The 21,086-nt window shown below is 25.0% G+C and overlaps 2 protein-coding genes across 7 annotated transcripts in view; both read right to left on the bottom strand.

The window, feature by feature from the left end:
- Positions 1–350: 350 nt before the first annotated feature.
- LOC100198787 (DNA-directed RNA polymerase III subunit RPC3) lies at positions 351–12,242 on the bottom strand. Of its 2 annotated transcripts, none has more exons than XM_065815533.1 (16): positions 11,635–12,242; positions 10,851–11,262; positions 10,685–10,754; positions 9,640–9,673; positions 9,440–9,505; positions 9,085–9,120; positions 8,771–8,863; positions 8,381–8,461; positions 8,190–8,244; positions 7,458–7,518; positions 5,206–5,272; positions 5,049–5,132; positions 4,578–4,679; positions 4,457–4,506; positions 924–1,076; positions 351–817 (listed from the first exon to the last, which is right to left on the bottom strand). In XM_065815533.1, the coding sequence occupies exons 1-16, from the start codon at positions 11,809–11,811 to the stop codon at positions 748–750; spliced, it is 1,611 nt and encodes a 536-aa protein (XP_065671605.1). In that variant the 5' UTR covers positions 11,812–12,242; the 3' UTR covers positions 351–747. The 2 variants fall into 2 exon arrangements, with proteins under 2 accessions (XP_065671605.1, XP_065671606.1); XM_065815534.1 differs by having other exon boundaries at positions 351–812; positions 11,635–11,823.
- Positions 12,183–21,086, bottom strand: part of LOC101234708 (lysosomal cholesterol signaling protein) — a 70,573-nt gene continuing 61,669 nt past the window's right edge. For 3 of the 5 annotated variants that reach the window (XM_065815532.1, XM_065815530.1, XM_065815528.1), the window contains exons 12-14: positions 14,825–14,889; positions 13,114–13,236; positions 12,312–12,664 (exon numbers count right to left, since the gene is read on the bottom strand). In XM_065815532.1, the coding sequence (XP_065671604.1) occupies positions 12,442–12,664; positions 13,114–13,236; positions 14,825–14,889 (411 nt within the window). In that variant the 3' untranslated portion in view covers positions 12,312–12,441. Of the gene's footprint in view, positions 12,665–13,113; positions 13,237–14,824; positions 14,890–21,086 lie in introns of all 5 variants that reach the window. The other 2 variants (XM_065815529.1, XM_065815531.1) reach the window with 1 other exon arrangement.

Below are 21,086 nucleotides of genomic sequence, written 5' to 3' on the forward strand. Positions count from 1 at the left end.
TCAGCTCATTCACTCAGTAACAAAATATGTTTGGTTTTAGGCGAAATAAAATTAAGCTGCCCTATACAAATAGAGCACAATACCACTACCACCTCCCGCCTTCCCCTAACATTTAACTATTAGAAAAATAATAATAAATAATAAGACCGTTACTTGTAAATAAAATAAACATAACCAGACCTAGAAGAAGACGGATCCGGAAACAAATTGTAACTTTAGGGAAAAAAAAAGAGAAAAATCTAAAGAAATATTCCATTCAAATTAAGAATTTTTGCATTTATAAACACGCTTTGCAGGTTCAGTGCAGAAATTAACGAACACAGAAACTTTAATAATAATGAGCAAATAAATGCGTATCACGTGTATTTTATATTTTATATACTTGTAGTTTTTTGTTTTTACAATGTATTTTTTTCCTTCAACTTCACTTTGTTGAAATTAAAATTAAAAATTAAATCAGATCCAAAATTTATAGACTTTTCCCATTTGAATAATATAAGCAACTCTAGTTTCTTGATCCATGGAAACAACGCGTATTTTATCTTTTTTTAGAAGAAATTTGAAATTGTGTTCTATATGTTTTTATATTGTTCTAAATATCGATAAGTATCGAAATATGTGTTAATAAATGTTTCTGGAAGTTTTACTTTTTGATAATTTTTCCAATAAAAAACTAAATCGTTTTTAGTTTTCATAATATAAAAATTCTATTCGCGTTTTTTTTTTTTGCCGTAACTCATTGATTGTTTAATGAAAACGGACATAACTTTGTAGCACACAAATAGTTTCCGCCAATTGAATTTCACCTTGTTCTAACCTAATAATAATAACTAATTAGGTAATGAAATTGCACATAGAGATAAAAAAAGATTTCTAGGAAACAGACAAGATATTTAATTAAATGACAGCATATTATTTATTACCTTGCTAAATCTAACTTTAGTTTCGCTAATTGTTCTTTTTCAGTCGGTGTTATTAACTCTTCCAGTTCTTGGATTACTTGCTCAGTCTGTTCGTTTGATGTTGAAAGCGCTGCTAAGATACCTTCAATTTTTTCATCTTTCTCAAGTAAACGCCTATAATAAACCCGTAATAGCAAAACGTAAAATAATATCAATGAAAATAAATGTTGCTAATTCATTTTTTATTATAAAATATATTTTATATATATTTTATTATGTAAAATAAAAAAAAATTAACAACAATTTATTTTGAATAACTCTTTACAAATCGGAAATGCAAAATACGGAATAGTATTTCGGAACGGAGGGAGTATCAAACAAATTTAATATAGCAAACGAATTTAATGTAGGCGCTAATACAGAAGGACTATTTAAAAAAAAAAATCATAAACAACAAAGTATCACTTTTAAAACGAAGGAAACATCATAGTAAAAAACACATTTATCAAATTTTAAAGATCATAATCTAAATAAAGATTTTAAAGTTAATTGTTCAACACTCTTATATTTCTGTTTTACCCCTATTGTCACCAAACTTAAATTTTGAAAACAACTCATTTACACCAAACCAAGAAAAACCTCTGGTAAAACAACTAACTGAAATTTTTAAGGGGCAACTACCCTCAAATTTTAAAACTACACATATACAGTAACTTTCTCTTTAGTCACATAGGAAGTATTATACTGATATTAAAAATACCAAAAAACACATAAAATGGTAGCTCGTTGCTATGGTAACCAAAAAAATAGCTGAAAATACTACAAAAAGTGTGTTTACGCCGTAAAAAAAATAAAGACTTGTGAGTAAAGGAGTGTCAATGAAGATTTTCAGAACTGTTCTAAATATCTAAATTTGTGATATCAACGAAGCAGATTTTTGAATATTTTTTTTCCATAAAAGGCTACAGACAAATTAGGTTTTTAAAAAAAAGGTCAAAATGCAAAGAAAAAAACTTAATAACTCAAAATCTTGAGTCATATTAGAAATTCTATTCCGATCATATCATATCAAAAGAACAATCCCTGAAAAATTCATCATGATAGCATGTATACTTTTCAAGATTTTTTTACCGGCGTGTTTAAAAAGCAAATTCTCAGAAAACGCAAAACAATAAATAAAATCATAAATTATTGTTCATTTCATAAACATATTTTTAAAAAAATTACTTTTTAAAGGAATATTTAAAAAACTACCAGATTTGTAATATTCCTTGGACTTTTCTATTGACTTTTGGTGATCATTCTTTGACATTCGTTTAAGTTGTAACAACTTTCGTTTTTTGTTTATGAGTCTGCAACCAGCTAAAGTAAAATGTCCTGGTTTCATATTTAGTTTTTCATAAATTAAAATGACAGACTTCATACCAATGCTATAATTTGCAACATCATCGTACACTCCGAACTCTAAACTGGCTAAACCAGCATAACTACTCTTTAGTAATCTTTCCATATTAAATTATCAAAACTCTTATTACAATTCTGGGTTTTGCTATACAGACTCTTTACTAATTCAGAATCTTTACTTAAATCAGCATATATAGGCTTGATTTTGTGAATAATATCAACAGGAATTCCTGGTCCAGATTTGTATACGGAAGAAGACTTTATCAATGTTATATTTGCACCAACTATCGACTCCAGTAGGGCAGTAAATGGGATAGTTATTTTCCTTTGAAGAAGCTACATGGAAAAGGCAAGCTAATACTGCTTTTTTCATTTTATTCAAATCATTTTAATTGCTCTAGATAGCTCCACCAAAAAAATTCTGCAAGTGATCAATAACTACATTGGTTAGTCGACCACGACCCTTAAAATTTTTTTTTAACTTGCGAAGCGAGTACCAACTCGTTTTTGGTAATGTCCTACACACTCCTACTTTTTTACCTCAATGTTTGGGTATATATCTTTGATAGAAAGATGGGATTTGCTATCCCTATCACCAAGAAATTCAGTATATCTTAACTTGTGCTTTTTAATGGAACGTTTAAAAACTCTCACTGCACCAACAGATTCAATACCAACAGCTGTACCTTGATAATTGTACAAGCAAATATGTTTGTTTTTCCAATTAGCATATGCATCAGGATTTGATTTTCTTAATTTTTCCTTCATATAGCATGCTTTACATGACTTATTCATAGGTTCAACATTAATTACTTTTCCACTATCTATTAAAATTGCAGTAAAAACACCATTCATTGACTGATATCCTCTTTTTTGCCACGATCCATCGCATGATACACCAACATCAACAATACCCTCACCAGTTGCATTTTCATTTATTTCAGTTGCAGCATCTGACATTGTCTCGTTTGCAACACTTTTCACAAGGTTTTTTATTTTTGTTGTTATTTTTGTATAGTTTTTGGGTGTCATGGGTTTAGGCATATTCATGAGCTGAGTAAATTTTTCAATTCCAGTATGACCATGTCCTAATACTTTCATTGCATATATTGTCCTGTTGTTAATATCGAAACCTTTATCACAATTATCTGATGTGTAAAATTCATGTTTATAAGCACAAGATAGTGTAGTACACTTCAAATATAGCAACGATGCTAGACCTTTCTTTTTTTCATGGTGATCACCTAGATACAGTGCACAGTTTTCACATTGACGACACATTAACAATGAAAGAACTTTAGATAAAATTTAAGTGCCTATAATTCTGTAACCACTAATTTTTTTAATGTTTTTACTTGGTACATTTGTAATGAATTTAACTTTCTTAGCAGATACACCTAAAATATTACTGTCATTTAACTTACATCCACTTACATTACATGCATTTTTATTTTTCTGCACATTAAATACTCTTCCTTTTTTGTGGTACTTTGTTCTCTGCTTTACTCTATCATTCATATTTGTGTTTCTAATAACATCTAAATCATCCAAAACATCAAAAGGATTTTATCATATTTTTTGTTTCTGCTGTTGGATAAATTAGCTTTAATAACTTGATAAAATCGCAATTGTAAATGGCCTATGTTTGAATATAATAAGGAACAGAATATTATTTAGCAAAGAAGATATAAATCAAAACATATATTTGAAATAGTACTCCAGGATAAGTTCACCAACAAAATATTCACCCCATAGCAACGCGTTGCTATGCAAATATTTTTCACTTGGGTTCAAAAAAACATAAATTAAACAAAAACTTATGAAGAAATCTATAATTTTTTTTTGCAGATTCAAAATCTACATAAAATTTTGGTCAACAATTATTAGAAAAAACAAATCCAATCTTTGAAAAAATTTGAGGGTAGTTGACCCTTAACTAAAAAAGATTACACAATTAAATTACAAATTTTTCTTAAGATAAGTCTTAATATTATGATATGATAGAGATAATGGTTTGAATTTTATTATTATAATATTGTGGAGATAATGATTTTACGATTTTAAAATGCTTACCACTATAGTTTCAAAATAACATTATATTAATACAAAACGATAATAACTTAATTAAATATATTTTTGAAATTACATACTTGTTTTCTTCCATTTCAAACTTTCTACGCAACATTAAATTTCCCATTGCCTGTGAATAAAATCATTCTATTACCTTTGTAGTTGGAGTAGTAAAATTATTATTTGTATTGTAAACAATACCTGATAGCTACGGTTGAGAAGTAATCTTGAAACCTGAGGCATATCGACACCAAACAAATAAAAAGACCGGGAAGGTGCATAATCTTTTGTTTTTGAAACTTCCTAGGTAAAAGAAAAAAATTGGATAAATATATGACAAATTAATGTTAACATACTTTTGTAAGTTTTTTTTAAAGGTAATCTAGGAAGATTGTTTAGTCTTGCCACAAAGCATTGCGGAATGGAAGGAAGTTTTTATATTTCTTTATATTTCAACATGGTGAAAAAAGAAATATAAAAACAAGGAAGTTTTTATATTTCTTTTTTCACCATGTTGCTTATGACCAGATTTGGCATCGAACCACTTTAACTACTGAGCCATAACTGCTATTTATATATAATAAACAAACGTTATGCTAAAAAAATATACCATTAAATAAAAACACATTTTGTTTGATTTGATAACACACAATAAACACATGATAATCTTACTTGAATAGTCAAAAAGCTTTCTTCAAAAAGTTTATATAGAAGTTCTTTGACATCTTTGAAAGGAATCATTGCCAATTCACCAATCTATAGTAAAAAAAAAAAAAAAATACAAGTTTTTAAGATTAAAAAAATATTCAATGCAACCAACCACAAATACCTGTTTTTGTTCTAATAATCTTTTTTGAATTAAGAGTCTAAACACACGACAAGCTTTTGATCCAAATCTGTGTTGAAAAATATAAATTTTTATACTTTGTAAATATACATACATATATGTGTATATATATATATATATATATATTATATATATATATATATATATAATATATATATATATATATTATATATATATATATATATATATATATATATATATATATATATATATATATATATATATATATATATATATATATATTATAAAAGTATATTTTAAATTGTTTAAACTGTTCTCAAAAATCTTATAGTTAAATTAAGATGAAAATTGATTATATTAAGATAATAACTGATTGGGTATTGCTGGAATCGGACAAGGTAAACAAATACTTGGTGCCAAACCCTTATTCTCAAAGATATTAGACAAGTTTGGTTAAAATAATAGAACAGTATTACTAACCATAAAATAAAAATATTTTAAAAATAAATAATAAATATAAATAAATAAAACATAAATTAATGTTTTTTATTTAAATTTATAAAAGAAAATTGTGTCAAGATAAAGAATTTATGTAGAAAATTTGAAACACTTTTAAAAAAAATAACAAAAAAAAACAACAACCAGAAAACCTTCATAAAATGAACTATATACAAATATCAAGACAATAATAACTTAAAATTTAAAAAATATTTAAAAGATAACACCAATAACAGGTAATATAAAGAATGTACTTAAAATTGTGAACATCTAATACATTTTTCAAATTTCTTCGTGGAAAACCTGCTCTCCACAACTAAACAATTATTTACTTTTAATCCTATTCTTTTTTAATTAATTACTTTTTATTTTATTTCAAGTCTTAAATCAAAAAAATTAGCTAAAATAATATTTTTCTTATTTTATTTTATGGTAGAATAACAGAAACATTTAATACAAACTTATGTGCCCTGCCTCTTTTTTTTTAGCTGCCATATTTTCTGCATTATCACATTATCAATAGTAATTAAATGCATCTTTGAAGCTGGAATATGTCGTTCATTTAATATTGAATTGCATCATATATTTTTTGGCAGTGAAAAAATAGGTTGAAAGACTTGAAGAACTATTGATTTATGATAAAAATCATTTTTTAACTAATGAGCTGTCAAGCTAAGAAACTTTTATAGGTAGATAACCATCATTTATAAAAAGGCTTATGATGAGTGAAAATCTTGTAAATTGTGTTAGGATTTTAAAACCCTTTGGAATATTCAAAAGTTATTGTCAACATAAAATTGTACGTTGCACATTAGAACTTGTGTAAAAAAATTTATTTAATTGACAACCTTTGTCTAAATACTAAACTTCATGAGCTTGCAGTGACCACAAATATGCTGATGCGAGTTTGATTCATATAGTCTTGCTAACTCATAGGCCATTATTTTATCATTTGCTAAAGATAACTAAAACATGAGTCATCGTCCCCCTCCTCCTTAGAGATATTTTTTTCCCTCCCTTCTACTAAATAGTCTTAACATTTATTGCTGATTCTCTACCATAAATATCATGCATTTGATGCTAATCTATCAAAAGCTAAAAAATCTCTCCAGAACTTTTTTCATTACTTTCTAAACTACAAAAACTGAAACTTATTTCATTCTGAAAAATGGAATTTGCTGTTACAACAATTAAACTCTAGAAATTGCTCTGACTAATAACCAGTCTTCTTATAATTATTATTCTTATAATTTTATTTAGTTATTTTATATTATATTTCATACTTTTATTCATTTATTTGGCCAATGTATGTAATTTTTACTTTTCATAAAACTTGCTAACAGGGACTTTTGCAAAAAAATGTTTAGTTACAAAAATGCATAGTTAAACGCATTTAATTTTTTGTCTCTGTAAGTATAGGTTTTTTCATAAACTTGTCTCCATAAGAGAAACTTTAGTTGTGTGTGTATATATATATATGTATGTATATATATACAATAAGCACTATATATATGTATATATATATATATATATATATATATATATATATATATATATATATATATATATATATATATATATATATATATATATATATACATATATATATATATATATATACATATATATATATATATATATATATATATATATATATATATATATATATATATATATATATATATATATATATATATATAAAAAACACTTATTGTAAATTATTTTCTAATAAATATATCTATTTAAAAACTTTAATAAAACAATGTTATAATTACCTTTCCATAACAATAGTAGAGCATACAGATTCACATATCATCTCTAAACTAGTTTGTATATCTTTATAATAAGAAAAACAAATTAAAGATTCATCAATTGAATATTTTGATAGCATGTCCATGATATCATAGGTTTGCACAATGGGTATTTAATATAATAGGTTCCAAAACTCTCATCTAATTTCACATTTAATGAATTCAAAAATAAATATTATTCTCATTAAAAGTATTTTAAAAGTACAAGGCCTAGCTAGGCTAGGCTATAATGACAGATTTATCAAAAATATATATCTAAATTAAAATCTTTAAGTGTTTTTATTTCTAACTTTGATTAATAGAATTACGTGATTGAACAAAAATGATCTTACATAATTAAATATCTCACTTAACTAAATATCTCACTTAATTAAATATCTCACTTAGGATCACTTACTACTAAAGTAAATGATATCAGCAATAGCTCATCAGATTTATATCCATTTTTAAACAGTTTGAATTGAGGCACATCAAAGTTTTTCAGTTCTTTTTTCAAAATATTTTTTTAAACTTGTTTTATTATTTTGTTTACTATTTCCAAAAATTGAAATAAAATATTTTGTAAAATATTTTATTTCAAATGTTTTACAAAATTCTACAAATACACTATACCAAATTACAACATCAGGCTTAAATTACACAAAAAATTAAGTGTTCAAATCTATACAATATATTTTTAATTTAAAAAAAAGATACTGACAGAATACATTCCACCAGCAGCTTCATCTGTTTTACTGACAAACCCTCCTGTCTGTAGAAGAAAAGTAAATTATTAAAAAAATACTTTTTTCAATAATACCATGATCACCTTCTGACAAGTATATAAAACATTAAATAAAACATTTTAATAAATACAAGTAAAAAAATATAAAACATTAAATGAATACCTTTTCATCAGAAAGAAGAGAAAGATACTGATACACTTCTTGTTGATCAAGTCTTGGAGTTGAAGGCAGCTTTTTTATCAACTAAAAAATAAAAGGAAATTTTTTTCACATTTCTGTCAGGTAAATTGATTGTTAATTTACCTGACATACATAATAACACAAACATAGAAGCATTAACAGTCTTCACACAGAAGGAATAGCTCACATGGGAACTTTTAACTTCTGTGTTTAATGTTATATATGGTCTATAAAATTGTATAAACATATCAAAACAAAATTTTTTTTAAAAAAATTGAACTTCATTCAAATAAAATTGAAGGTAGATTTTCAAACTGTTGGATCCAAAAACAACTTTTTGAAAAAGTTAATGACAAAATACATAACACATACATCAAAAATAGATATGCTACGAGTGTTTTTTGATAAAATATTTCGTTCTAGCTCTGTCATTTTGAGCAAAGTTGCAACTATCTTTGATGCGCTCTAAAATATGATATCAAATATTACCCTACTTAAAAAAAAAGAAAACATAAAAAATTTAAAAAGAAATATTAAATAAAATTTAAAAAGACAAAAAGAAAAAAATAATAAAATAAAAACAACAACAACAACAACAAATATTTTAATAAATAGAATGATAAATTTATCAAAGATCATTACTTTTATGTAACCATTAGTTGCACAAATAATAGAACAAAATATACCTGATCAATTCGTTCTACAACTGCACGTGTAATTAACTAAATAAATACAAAAGTGTATCTTATAACTTAACATCTCCTCATAATTAATACTGATTTAATTTATTTACATAATTAATATATAATACATAACAATACATTTATTTCATAATTTGTTATATATATAACATAATACATAACAATACATTTATTTCATAATTTGTTATTGTATTAACATAAATAATACTGATTTCATTATTGTAACATCTTGAATACAATAAAATCTTGAGGTATTAGATTATAAAACCATTTCTATGAACATATATATGGTTGGCAATAATAAAACACAATTGCTATAATTAAACACAATAAAGCATACCTGGTCATTAAAATCTTGATCCAACCTTTCAAAATTTACATACCAGTATACACCATCATCCTCATACTAAAAAAGAAACATTTTAATTTATTAAAAAATACAATAAACCATTGTTGTTATATTGCATTGCATTTTAGAATCTGTATAACAAAGGGAACATAGACAACTTTAAAAGGGATAAAGCTGATGTGTATACATACTTGTTCATTTTCACCAGCTTCTTCATCTTTTTCACTACAATAAATTAAGAATAATTAATAAAAATAAAAATAAATTTATTCTCTAAAAGATTTTTTCATAAAAAATACATACAAAAATCTCATGCATTTAAAATTGACATACAAGAAACTGACAGACACATAAGAAAGTAACTGACACACAAGAAACTGACTAATATACAAGAAACTGAGTTACATATAAGAAACTGACTGACATACAAGAAACTGACTGACATATAAGAAACTGACTTACAAAAAAGAGACAAGTCTTTATTTCAAAAAAAAATTAGATGAGTTTCTATTCCAAAAAAATGAGACATGCCTCTATTTAAGAAAAAAAATGAGTAAAGCTTCTACTTTAGAAAAAAGAAAAAAAACAAGCCTCTATTTCAAGAAAAATGACAAACCTCTATTTAAAAAAAAAAAAAACAGCAAAAAAAAAAAATTAACATATTGATATTAAAAAAAAAGTATATCATTCCAATGAAAGAAAGAAACTTCCAATTTTATAAATGAATGTGTTTTATTTGTAATCAATTTTCAAAAGTTATTCAACTTTAACATCTCTTAAGTTTTAATTAAAACAATATTAATAATTGATAATATTAATAATTGATAATATTAATAATTGATAGTATTAATAATTGATAATATTAATAACTGATAATATTAATAATTGATAATATTAATAATTGATAATATCAATAATTGATAATATTAATAATTGATAATATTAATAATTGATAATATTAATAATTGATAATATTAATTAATTGATGTAAAAACTATTAAAAGTGGATAAAATTTTATAAAAAAATTAATCTCAAAATTCCATTAATATTAAAGAGACAAAAATAATAGGAAGAAATATCTGAAAATCACAGTAATAACATTTAACACAAGTCAAATGTAAAATGTTAAAAGTCAAGAAGTAAAAATAGGTATCAAGAGTTCCTGAGTTCAAACAGTTTAAAATTATAATATAAAAGTTGATATATAAAAAAAAACAACACTAAAAACATTGAACCTATCAATTTTTCGCTTCTTTGAAATAGGTTCATCTGCTTTTGTTTGTGCCTTACGTTTCTTTCCAACACCTTATGAAAATAAAGTTAGTAGCTTATAAAAATATTTTTATGAAAAATTTAAGATTTTCTGAAACATAACTAATGTAAACAAAAACACTTCATTACCTTGTGGAAACAAAAACACATCGTTTGGATTAATATCTTTTGTTTCTTTTTTACCTTCTTTTGGATAGTGTAAGCATTTATAGCGCATTAAATAATGAGCAGAAATTAAATCACTACATTTTTTTATTACAACTGACTGATCTGGTCGCTGTTCTTCAGGATCATCAACCTCTAAACGTTCCGTAACTCTTTTAGCAACTTTACTAAGTGTGTCACATCCATTCAACAATAATTTTTCAATGATCAACTCCCCAATGTCGCCATGTTTTAATTTTGCAATGTAGATATATCTTTGAAAAGATCTACGCCTAATAATATTGTGAAGTTCAGTTTGATATTCTGTGAATTTGTTTTTATACTTGTTAAAACTGACAAGATTGTGCTGAATTAGTATGACCAACACTTTTTTTACCTATGAAGATTTAAAATCATCAAGATATAATATAGCAAAATTATAAAATCTAAAATTAATCTATTACAAACACATAAAGTATAAATTTTAATATAAATGGTTATATGTGTTAACTACTATAGTTTACATTTATTTTCTTCCCTATCTATTTTTTCAACCCTAGAACTTAGGGCACTACTGCAGTTTCTTTTTTCCTTATTTTTATCATTAATTATGGTAGATAACTTTTAACCAGTTTTAACTGTATAAAACAATTCTTGTAAAGCAAAAATGAAAATTTACTAAAAGTATTCTAATATGTTAAAGTTTAAAAGGTTACATAAGAAATGTAAATATTGGTTATCAATTTGATATTTACACTAATCAAATTACCTCATCTTTACTGATTTTGACATTATCACAAATATCTTTTAAGCTTCTTTGGCCATTTTGAAGAAGATAAGCCACAACTTGTTCTGATATATCTCCAAAATGATCATTGATGATTTGTAAAGCAAGTGTGCATTGTACTTTAGACATAAATAAAGTGTGCTGAAATAAAGAGCGCATTACATTTTTAAATTAAGTGAAGTATTTTGTAATAAAAGGTGCATTCCCTTTTAAAAAAAGTGAAGGAAGGCTGTAATAAAGGGTACATTACACTTTAAAAATAAGTGTAGTATGTTGTAATAAAGAGGTACATTACACTTTAAAAATAAGTAAAGTATGCTAAAATAAAGGATTTAGATAAAAGTCACACATAAATATAAGAGTGTTGAAAAAAAAATCAAAATATAGTTTAGACATATCTTATATGCTAAAATAAAATTAAATCAAACATTATTAATAATAATGTCCATAATTTATTAAATTATGGACTAAAATACGGACACAAAATTCAAAATATCTTAAATTAAGTCAAAGATAAAAATTATATAAAATTTTAAAACAAAAATTTAAGTTAACAATATTTTATATCATAAATATATGCATACAAATATTAAATATGTAACTATCAAACAATATTAAATATAATTATTTAAATAAGAAATAGTTTATAAAAAGTGAAATAAATTTTTTTCAATGTTTTTTCCAACAGACATGTTATGAGCACTATGGTTAAACCCAGTTTTAACACATAATTATTGAAGGTCTTGACACATAATCGATAAAAATATTATTATGCAGTCAAAAATATTGCTATGAATAAAACAATGAGTTTTCAGTGTCAGTTTGAAGAGAAGAGTTTGCAAATTGATAAACAACCTCGTCATCACTAAATAAACCTTCATATCCATTAAATGAAATTAATACATGACCTTGTAACAAAACATTTGCATATACACAAGCATCATCTCTTGTTTCTACCAACTGCATTTCTAATAACCAATCAACAAATGACTTTCCACTAAATCCATCTTGTCTAAAAACATAAAATAGACTCTACTGTATATACAATTAATAACTAAAAATAATAAATAAACACACCAAAAATAAATATATGTATGTATATATATGTATATATACATACTATATATATGTATGTATGTATATATATATGTATGTATGTAGGTATATATGTATATATACATACTTATATATATATATATATATATATATATATATATATATATATATATATATATATATATATATATGTATATATATATATATATATATATATATATATATATATATGTATATATATATATATATAAATATATATATATATATATATATATATATATATATATATATATATATATATGTATATATGTATATATATATATATGTATTTATACATACTATATAAATATATGTATGTATATATATGTATATATACGTAATATATGTATACATATAAATACATACCTTGTTTCTAAAAGATCTTCCTCACAATGACTCAAATGATCCTTAACAAATTTATGACATATTAATAAATCAATATTAGGTAGTTTAGGTGATTTTTTGACTTTTGGACCAATCCAATGATTCCTATAAAAAAATTTAAATAAGTTAATTGCTAAATCAAGAAATAAACATCTTTCAATTATTAATGCAAGACTATATCATGACTTTTAACAAATTTTTTTAAACCATTTTTATAATTAGAGATCACTTATTTATTTTTTAGTATTTTTGAGAAAATTTACTTGCTTAGTAACTTTTTGGGATTGCTAACATTTTTTACAACGCTGCTTTATAAATATCGTATCAAATCAGGGTTTTTTCTATATCACACAATTTCAAAAGCAAAATTGAATTATTGATTCATGTATTTATATAAATTCTTAGTGATTTACTGTTTTACCTTGAAAAACGGACAAGGCGAAAGGTAACTTCCCCCTTGTTTGTTTTTCTAGGGAAACAAGGATGGGAAGGGAAAAGCATGAGTATGTGTAGTTTTGCTATGGTAAAATAAATTTCAGACTACACATGTTCACATGATTAGTTTCCCTTACCTTTTATGTAGCTACAGAAAACTGAGCAAATCACCTTTATCTTGCTGATGGATTCATGTTGCATATTTCCCCACCACACATTATCATCGATTATTATACATATTCCCATTATTAAGGATTTTCCTTATAAATTTTTTGATGCTTTTTAAAATGTATCTTTTTATGATTTATTTTATTAGCCTAATTTGTTTTATTGAATTAAAAGACATCTTTTTGTTGGTAGAGACACCATTTGATACAAAGGGAAGGTAAACCAAATCGGTTTATATATATAAAAATATAATATAACTATATTTATATTTTAGTCTTTTTTTATTTAGTGTTTTACTCTGAATTAACTTTAATGAAGCCAGTTTAAAACTTGTTAAGTTTCATTTTAGTGTTTCACCACCTTAGTGTTTCACCATCTTGGTGTTTCACCATCTTAGTGTTTCACCATCTTAGTGTTTCACCATCTTAGTGTTTCACCACCTTAGTGTTTCACCATCTTAGTGTTTCGCCATCTTAGTGTTTTACCATCTTTTATTTATGGTATTTTGCTTTTTCAAATGAAAATAAACATTTGAGACATTTCATTTTAGTCAATCTATTAGAGTCAATTTATTTTCATTTTAGAGTCAATTTAGTGGAAGTATAGAAAAAATTCAAAATTTTTTAGTAAATGATAAAATTTACTAGTTAATCAAATCTTTTTTAAAAATATAAATTTTAAAAATATAAGCTTTTAAAATATTATTTATTTTTAAAATTATTTAATCTTAATTCAACTAAAATTCTTAAATTTTGTTTCTCAAACAATTGAAAAAAATGTTCAAAAGGTAAAATGTTGACTTAGACTGTTTTCAATTTGACAATAAATAATTTGAAAATAAATAATTTGAAAATAAATAATTTGACAATAAATAATTTGACAATAAATAATTTGAAAACAAATAGATTTGATTTGTATCAAATCTAATTATTATCACAAACAATTTTGATTGTTCTTGACAATAAATAGATTTAAAACATTCAAGTAACATAACCATGAGACTATTTCAATGTAACAATTGTATTTATTTTAAAAATTTTAAAAATTTTTGAAAATAAAATCTTTCAACTTCAAAAAGCATAAAATATACCTTAGAATTTCAGAAAGCATGAAAAATTCCTTTAGAAAACCAAACGTAACCAATGAGAAAAATGCCTAAACAAAATTTAGTAGTTACATAGAAGCTGATCAAAACTTGAGATTCTCCCATCTCTCCTTTAAAGTTAATAACTAATTAAAAAGATATAACTTTAATAAAATGAAGAATATTATGCATATTATATAAAAGTGCATATATAATGCATATCATATAAAAGTGCATATATTATGCATATATTATATTATAGAATTATGCATATATGATAGAAAACACAAAACTTTTTTAAGAACATTAAAGTAGATTTGTAAAAAAATTTGAAAAATTGTTTTATAATATAAAAATATTTATTTCAAAAACCTATACATGATGCACATATCAGTATAAACAACTGTTATTTGTCAAAATTGAAGTTAAAAAAAATAGTAAGAATTAAAAATTTACTTTACCATTGTTTAATTTTGATTAAAGTTTAATTTATTTACTAGGTTTTCAATTTAATCACAAAGTTTGATTATTTTTTTACAAAAACAATTAAACTCAGTTTTTTTAGGAAATCATCAGATCACTGGGATCATCAGTTGAATAAGATTTTTTTTTTTTTTTGAATTAATTCCTTAAGTTAAACTCAGTTTTAACTGACTTTAACTTTTATTGATGAGTCAACAATTTTGAAGAATTGTCATTCCTAAGAGTCAACAAATTTGGTGAGTTATCAGTTTTGAAGAGCCATCAAGATTAATGACTCACCAATTCTGATGAGTTTGGCTATCTTTATTTTGGATCAACACATATCCGATATCTATCCAACAATGTATTGGATAATTCAACATTAGATTTTAATTAACTATTATTTTAATCAACTAAACCAATGTTATCAGTCTATTGCATTAGAGAAACTACGTTATAATAAAGAAACATTATTTTCAAAAGAGCAGATGAGGTGGTGTCTGTATAAGGTACAATACAAGAATAAAATTAACTATCTATTAAAAGACGTTAATACTTATAAACTCCTGCTGCATAACCCAATGGTAAGAATACTAAACAATGTAAATACTCTTATAGACTACACAATAGTGTCCACTCCATAATAGATGAAACAACTGCAAATTTTTTATGTTCTGATACACCTAGTTGCTTCTTTTTTTTTTACGGATAACCAAAAACTCACAATAAGGAGATAACGTTGCAACCTATTGTTTCAGCATATAATGGTCTAACTGACCATTTATCTAAATTTATTACGCATTATATACAACCAGTGGCAGAATTTCTACCCTCATATATCAAAGATACTATCATTTTCTTCATAAACTTCAATTCCATCAATTTAATACTTTTAACTATTTTTTTGTAACAGCAGATGTCACCTTATTCTAAATAAATTTTTTATAGGTTCTACCTAAAAATTAATAGTACATCTATGGGTTTGAGAATGGTACCCTAATATGCTAACTTGTTTATGGGCAGATGAGATGATAAAATTAGAACTAGTTACCAAACTCTTTTTATAGGTGTTACATTGATGATAATTAATTTTTTGGATTTGTCACTATATAAAGACAGATATATCCAAAATACTTTATACAGGAAGCTAACAGATAAAATGAGCCTTTTACATCATAACTTCAGTCACCCATACTATCTAAAAAAAAGCATTGTATATAGCCAAGCGTTACGCTATAAATTATATTTACAGCAGAAAATCTTTGTAAAAAACTGCTAACTTTAGTAAAAACCTTTGTGTTAAAAGGTTATGCAGTGAAAGTTATTAATTTAATACAACTTACAAGAACTTTGCAAAGAAGTTTAGACTATTTATTATAATTTTTAGTTATTTAATGTTAAAATAAATTACTAGAACAGTCTGTTTATTTTTAATATGTTATAATATTTTGCGTTTGCCACACTTCCGTATCTATTTTTATATTTTTATATCTTGTGAAACATTTATATTTTTATTTACATTTTATAATACATTATAGTAAATATATTCCATAAGCATGTTATGACCGTTTCATAGGCTCAACCCTATATTATACCACAATTAAATTATCTGGTTACTTTACTAGGTATATAGTTCTATAAATAACAATTGAACTATAAATTCAATGAAGTGTGTTTCTAACCAATGGAGTTGTTAGGATTTTTCAATTCATTTGACTTTATTTGTTTTCTTGACAGCAGTTTTCAGTTGCACATCTATCAGCAACCATAACAATACCATAATGATAGTTTTCCAACTTTTCATTTTTTTTTTTAAATTTATACTTAATCAACTAATTAATTGATTTAGTTGTATAATATTTATACAACTAAAAATTAATTTAAAAAAAAAACTTGTTTGAAAATTCAGATATGTTTATTGAAAATGAAATTGGTAAATCTCCACAAAACAAAACATAAAACTAAAGTAAAGCAAAATAAGGACCAAGCAATTCTTGATTTGCAATTAACCAGCTTAAATTTTGATTCATCACTAAAAATGACACTTTATATGATGTACACTAAAGTCTGTTATTCAAAATTATAAATTTGTTATTAAATCAACACATAGTACAAATAAGAAGACAAGTAATATAAATAGCTGGGATAAATTATTTAACTTATTGCCCAAAAATGCTGAATTTAAAAATCTGGAAGCAAACTATTTTATGAACTTTGAAATCTTTCAATGGGTGCAAAGGTCAGTGCTGTATTGTGACAGAGCCTATTACAATACATCCGCGAGACTTAAAAGAAAAGAATTTGAAACAAATTATAGTCAATTATTTGATGATAAAGACAATTCTAGTAGTGAAAGTTCAGAAGATAATAGTACAAGTGATGATTACACAACCTCATTGAAACGATCAAAGACCACTGGTAAAATGGTAGCTAAGATATCTGAAAATGAACAGTATCCAATAAGTTGAACGGCAAAGATTGCAAAAGTTGTACTCAATGAGTTGGCGAGACATCAACTTGCAGATCCAAAAAGTATCTACAACACTCTTGCATGAAATAAGGTTGATTGGGTCTTCTGTAATAGGGATGGCACTTTTACTTATTTTAATGTAAAAACGCAAATTACTTATAAGTGTAAATTACTTTACATAACTATTATAAAAATCTATAATTTACTTATATTTGAAAATTATTTGTTTTTTTTTTACATAAATTATATAACAAGTAAAACGTTACCATTATATAAAAACATGTAACATGAATTTATATAACGGTAAGTCCTGCAAAGTAATTCACTTTGAAAAGTAATTTTGGTTATAATTATGTAAAAAATTTACATCGAAATGTAATTTACTTTTTATATGTAAAAAAAGTTATTTATTATAAACATAACACTTACATTACAAAGTGAAATAAAACTACATTATAACAACAAATTACTTTTATGTGTATAAGTAACTAATTAGCAAAAACAGCTTACATAAAAGTAATTTGAAAAAAATTGTTATTTACAATTACAAATAAAAGTAAATTTTTTCTTTTTAAAATTTTAAACTTTGTAAGTAAGTAAAATGTAAGCTATATTATTTACTTTCTCAAAGAACAGTTGTTTCATGTTGATTTAACTTAAATTTTGAGATAGGTAGTGTATTCAAATCCATTGCCTGTTTGAGGACACTTCAGGGTAATACTTCTGGGTAATACAGTTAATACTCTGATGTAAGTGGACAGTGTTTATGGTGGGGCATCAGGAAAGGATTTTTTTTCACATATATCAAAAAGGGTAGTACTATTATAATTAGGGGCAAATATAAATAACATGCTGGTATACCGAGAGTGTAGAAATGGGTTCCTTGCCACATAAGTGCTAATAGGGGCTGCTAAATAATCATTGATTTTTTTTTATTTTTTTTTGGTGCAAAAATAGGGTAAGGACCATGAAACTTTGGCAGAGGGGGTGGGGGAAGGGGTGAAGGTGGCATAATTTCTAAGCTATGGGTAATTCATGCATGTGTAAACCTTGACTAAGTCACTGTTTGTTAGAGCGCGCTTTTTCTCTAGTTTTTTTTCTTTGTATTTGCCTTTTCAATCAAGTATTTTGTTATGGTAATATGATGCAATATAACATTTTAGGTATCTGCAAGGACATCAATGCTAAAATAGTTTTCAAAAAATTAAGTCATTTAAACTCTGATACAATTTATATGATTAAAGGAGTGTTTATCAAATATAATCTTTTATTGCGTTTTATCATATATAATCTATTTGAAAAAAGATGGTAAGGAAAGCTGTTCAATCTTCTACTATAGGTTGTGAGCACCCTAATAACCTCCTTTTTGTTGCCTTGGTGTCCAACCCACATAGGGATGAATAAAAAACTTAACCTAATATTAGTTTGACTTCGCAAGTTGTTTATCGGCTATCAGTTGACCCGGAATCTTGTGATTGATTTTTCACTACCTTCCCAGACTAGCTAGAGCTCTGAAACTTTCACTGTCTTGGTAAATTTGATAAACGTATATGTTAAAATTGTTTTCAGAGTGAATCATGGAACTCCACTTTTTTAGAATCTTTCTTTTTTTCGTTTGATTTTACTTTATCTTTCAGACTTGTTAGAACTCTGGGACCATTTGTGTAGTGCCGATGAACATGAACATGTTAAATTTGTTTCCTGGGAAAGGGGGGTCATACCCTTATTTTTTGTCTCTAATATATTGTTTTTCTTTTTCAAGTTGGGGTTTATAACTTTTTAGAAATAAAGAGTTTTTTCAAAAATTAATACTAAAAACAAATAAATCAAAAAAATAATTTTTTTGATTTATTTTTTTTAGTATTAACTTTTTTGTCAGGAGGAAATAGGTTAGTGGCCTTGATAAAAGTTTACCTTAAAGGAACCGGGCATATTTGTAGCTATGTTGCTGCTTTTTGCTTCTCTTATTCTGCATGGTCGTTGTCAGGCTGTTCCAAAGAGGTGTCTCTTGGGGGGAGGGGGTTATTATATGTGTTTTTTGTTAACTAGAGACACATACACACACACAAAAAAGGTCTTCAATATTTAACATTTGCCAACTATAATTCAAAACTTGCCAACTGAAGTGCTAAATGTACAAATTTGCTAACTAAAATGCATATATAACAGCTTGAGGAGGGGATACCCCCTACACCCCCATTCAGGATGGCCCTGGTTGCCCCTGGTCTAACAGAAACGAAAACTAATTTTTTGTTTGTTTGTTTATTTATTAAGTGCTATTAATGTCTGCAATGAACTAATTTAAATTAGTTTATTCAAGACAACAATTATTTCAGATCATTTCCAGAAATAACTTTTATTTTGGTTAGATTGGTTTTTAACAACAACTACGCTGAATAAAAGAAACCAAAATACAAAACTTAGAATAAAATTGCAAAATGCAGACCCATTTCCAAAGCAAGAACAATAAACCAGACAGTCTTTTTAAAAAAAACCTTTAAACAACATCAAGATTAGTGATCGACCTAAATTCTGTTTCAGTATCAGTTTCAGTCAATATTTCAATTTAGACTGATATCGAAATTTCTGTTTTGGTACTTTTTATAAATTGAGTAAAAACCGAAATTTTGGTTGAACATACCAAAAACTGATTTTTATCTAATTTAGAAAAACAATGATTTTTTAGAATTTCGACAAAATATTTTGAGAATTTTTACAAAATACCTCAAAAAAATCTTTGCAGAGAAAATCTTCCACTAGTTAAATTTCGCTATTAACTCATATCGCCAACTTATGTATTAAATCTCAATTTAGGATACAGGTGTAATTAATTCTAACATAATACAAATAAAAAAAAAACATGAAATATAAAATTGCATTTTTAAATAAATTATTCTAATAAAATAAATTTTGACTAGCCATAATTTGGCATCGGTTTCGGTAAAATATTTGCCAAAATGTCAGTTTCGGTTACGACACCAAATTTGAGTACCCGAAATTTTGGTTTATTTCGGTTTTGGCTTTTTATCTGTTTCAGTCCATCACTAATCAAGATTAATTTTAAAAAAATAATGATAATAAAAAAGTTAAAAAATAATCTCTTAGTGTTCAAAAAATAGTCTAGAAGATCATTTATATCTTTCAAACACTATTATCAAATTAATTTTTTTTCAAATTTAATTTGGTCATTGATTGTTTCTTTTATTACATAAAGACATTCTTTTATGCAGTGGCTGATTTTTAATTTTTATTATTTTTTATTTTTCTAAATTTACTGTAACAAATAATACTTTTTTTGTAAAATATACGAATGGCGTGGGCAAGAAAAAGACAAAA

Source organism: Hydra vulgaris, chromosome 13 (genome assembly GCF_038396675.1).
Source record: "Hydra vulgaris chromosome 13, alternate assembly HydraT2T_AEP".
NCBI classification, from domain to species: Eukaryota; Metazoa; Cnidaria; class Hydrozoa; order Anthoathecata; family Hydridae; genus Hydra; species Hydra vulgaris.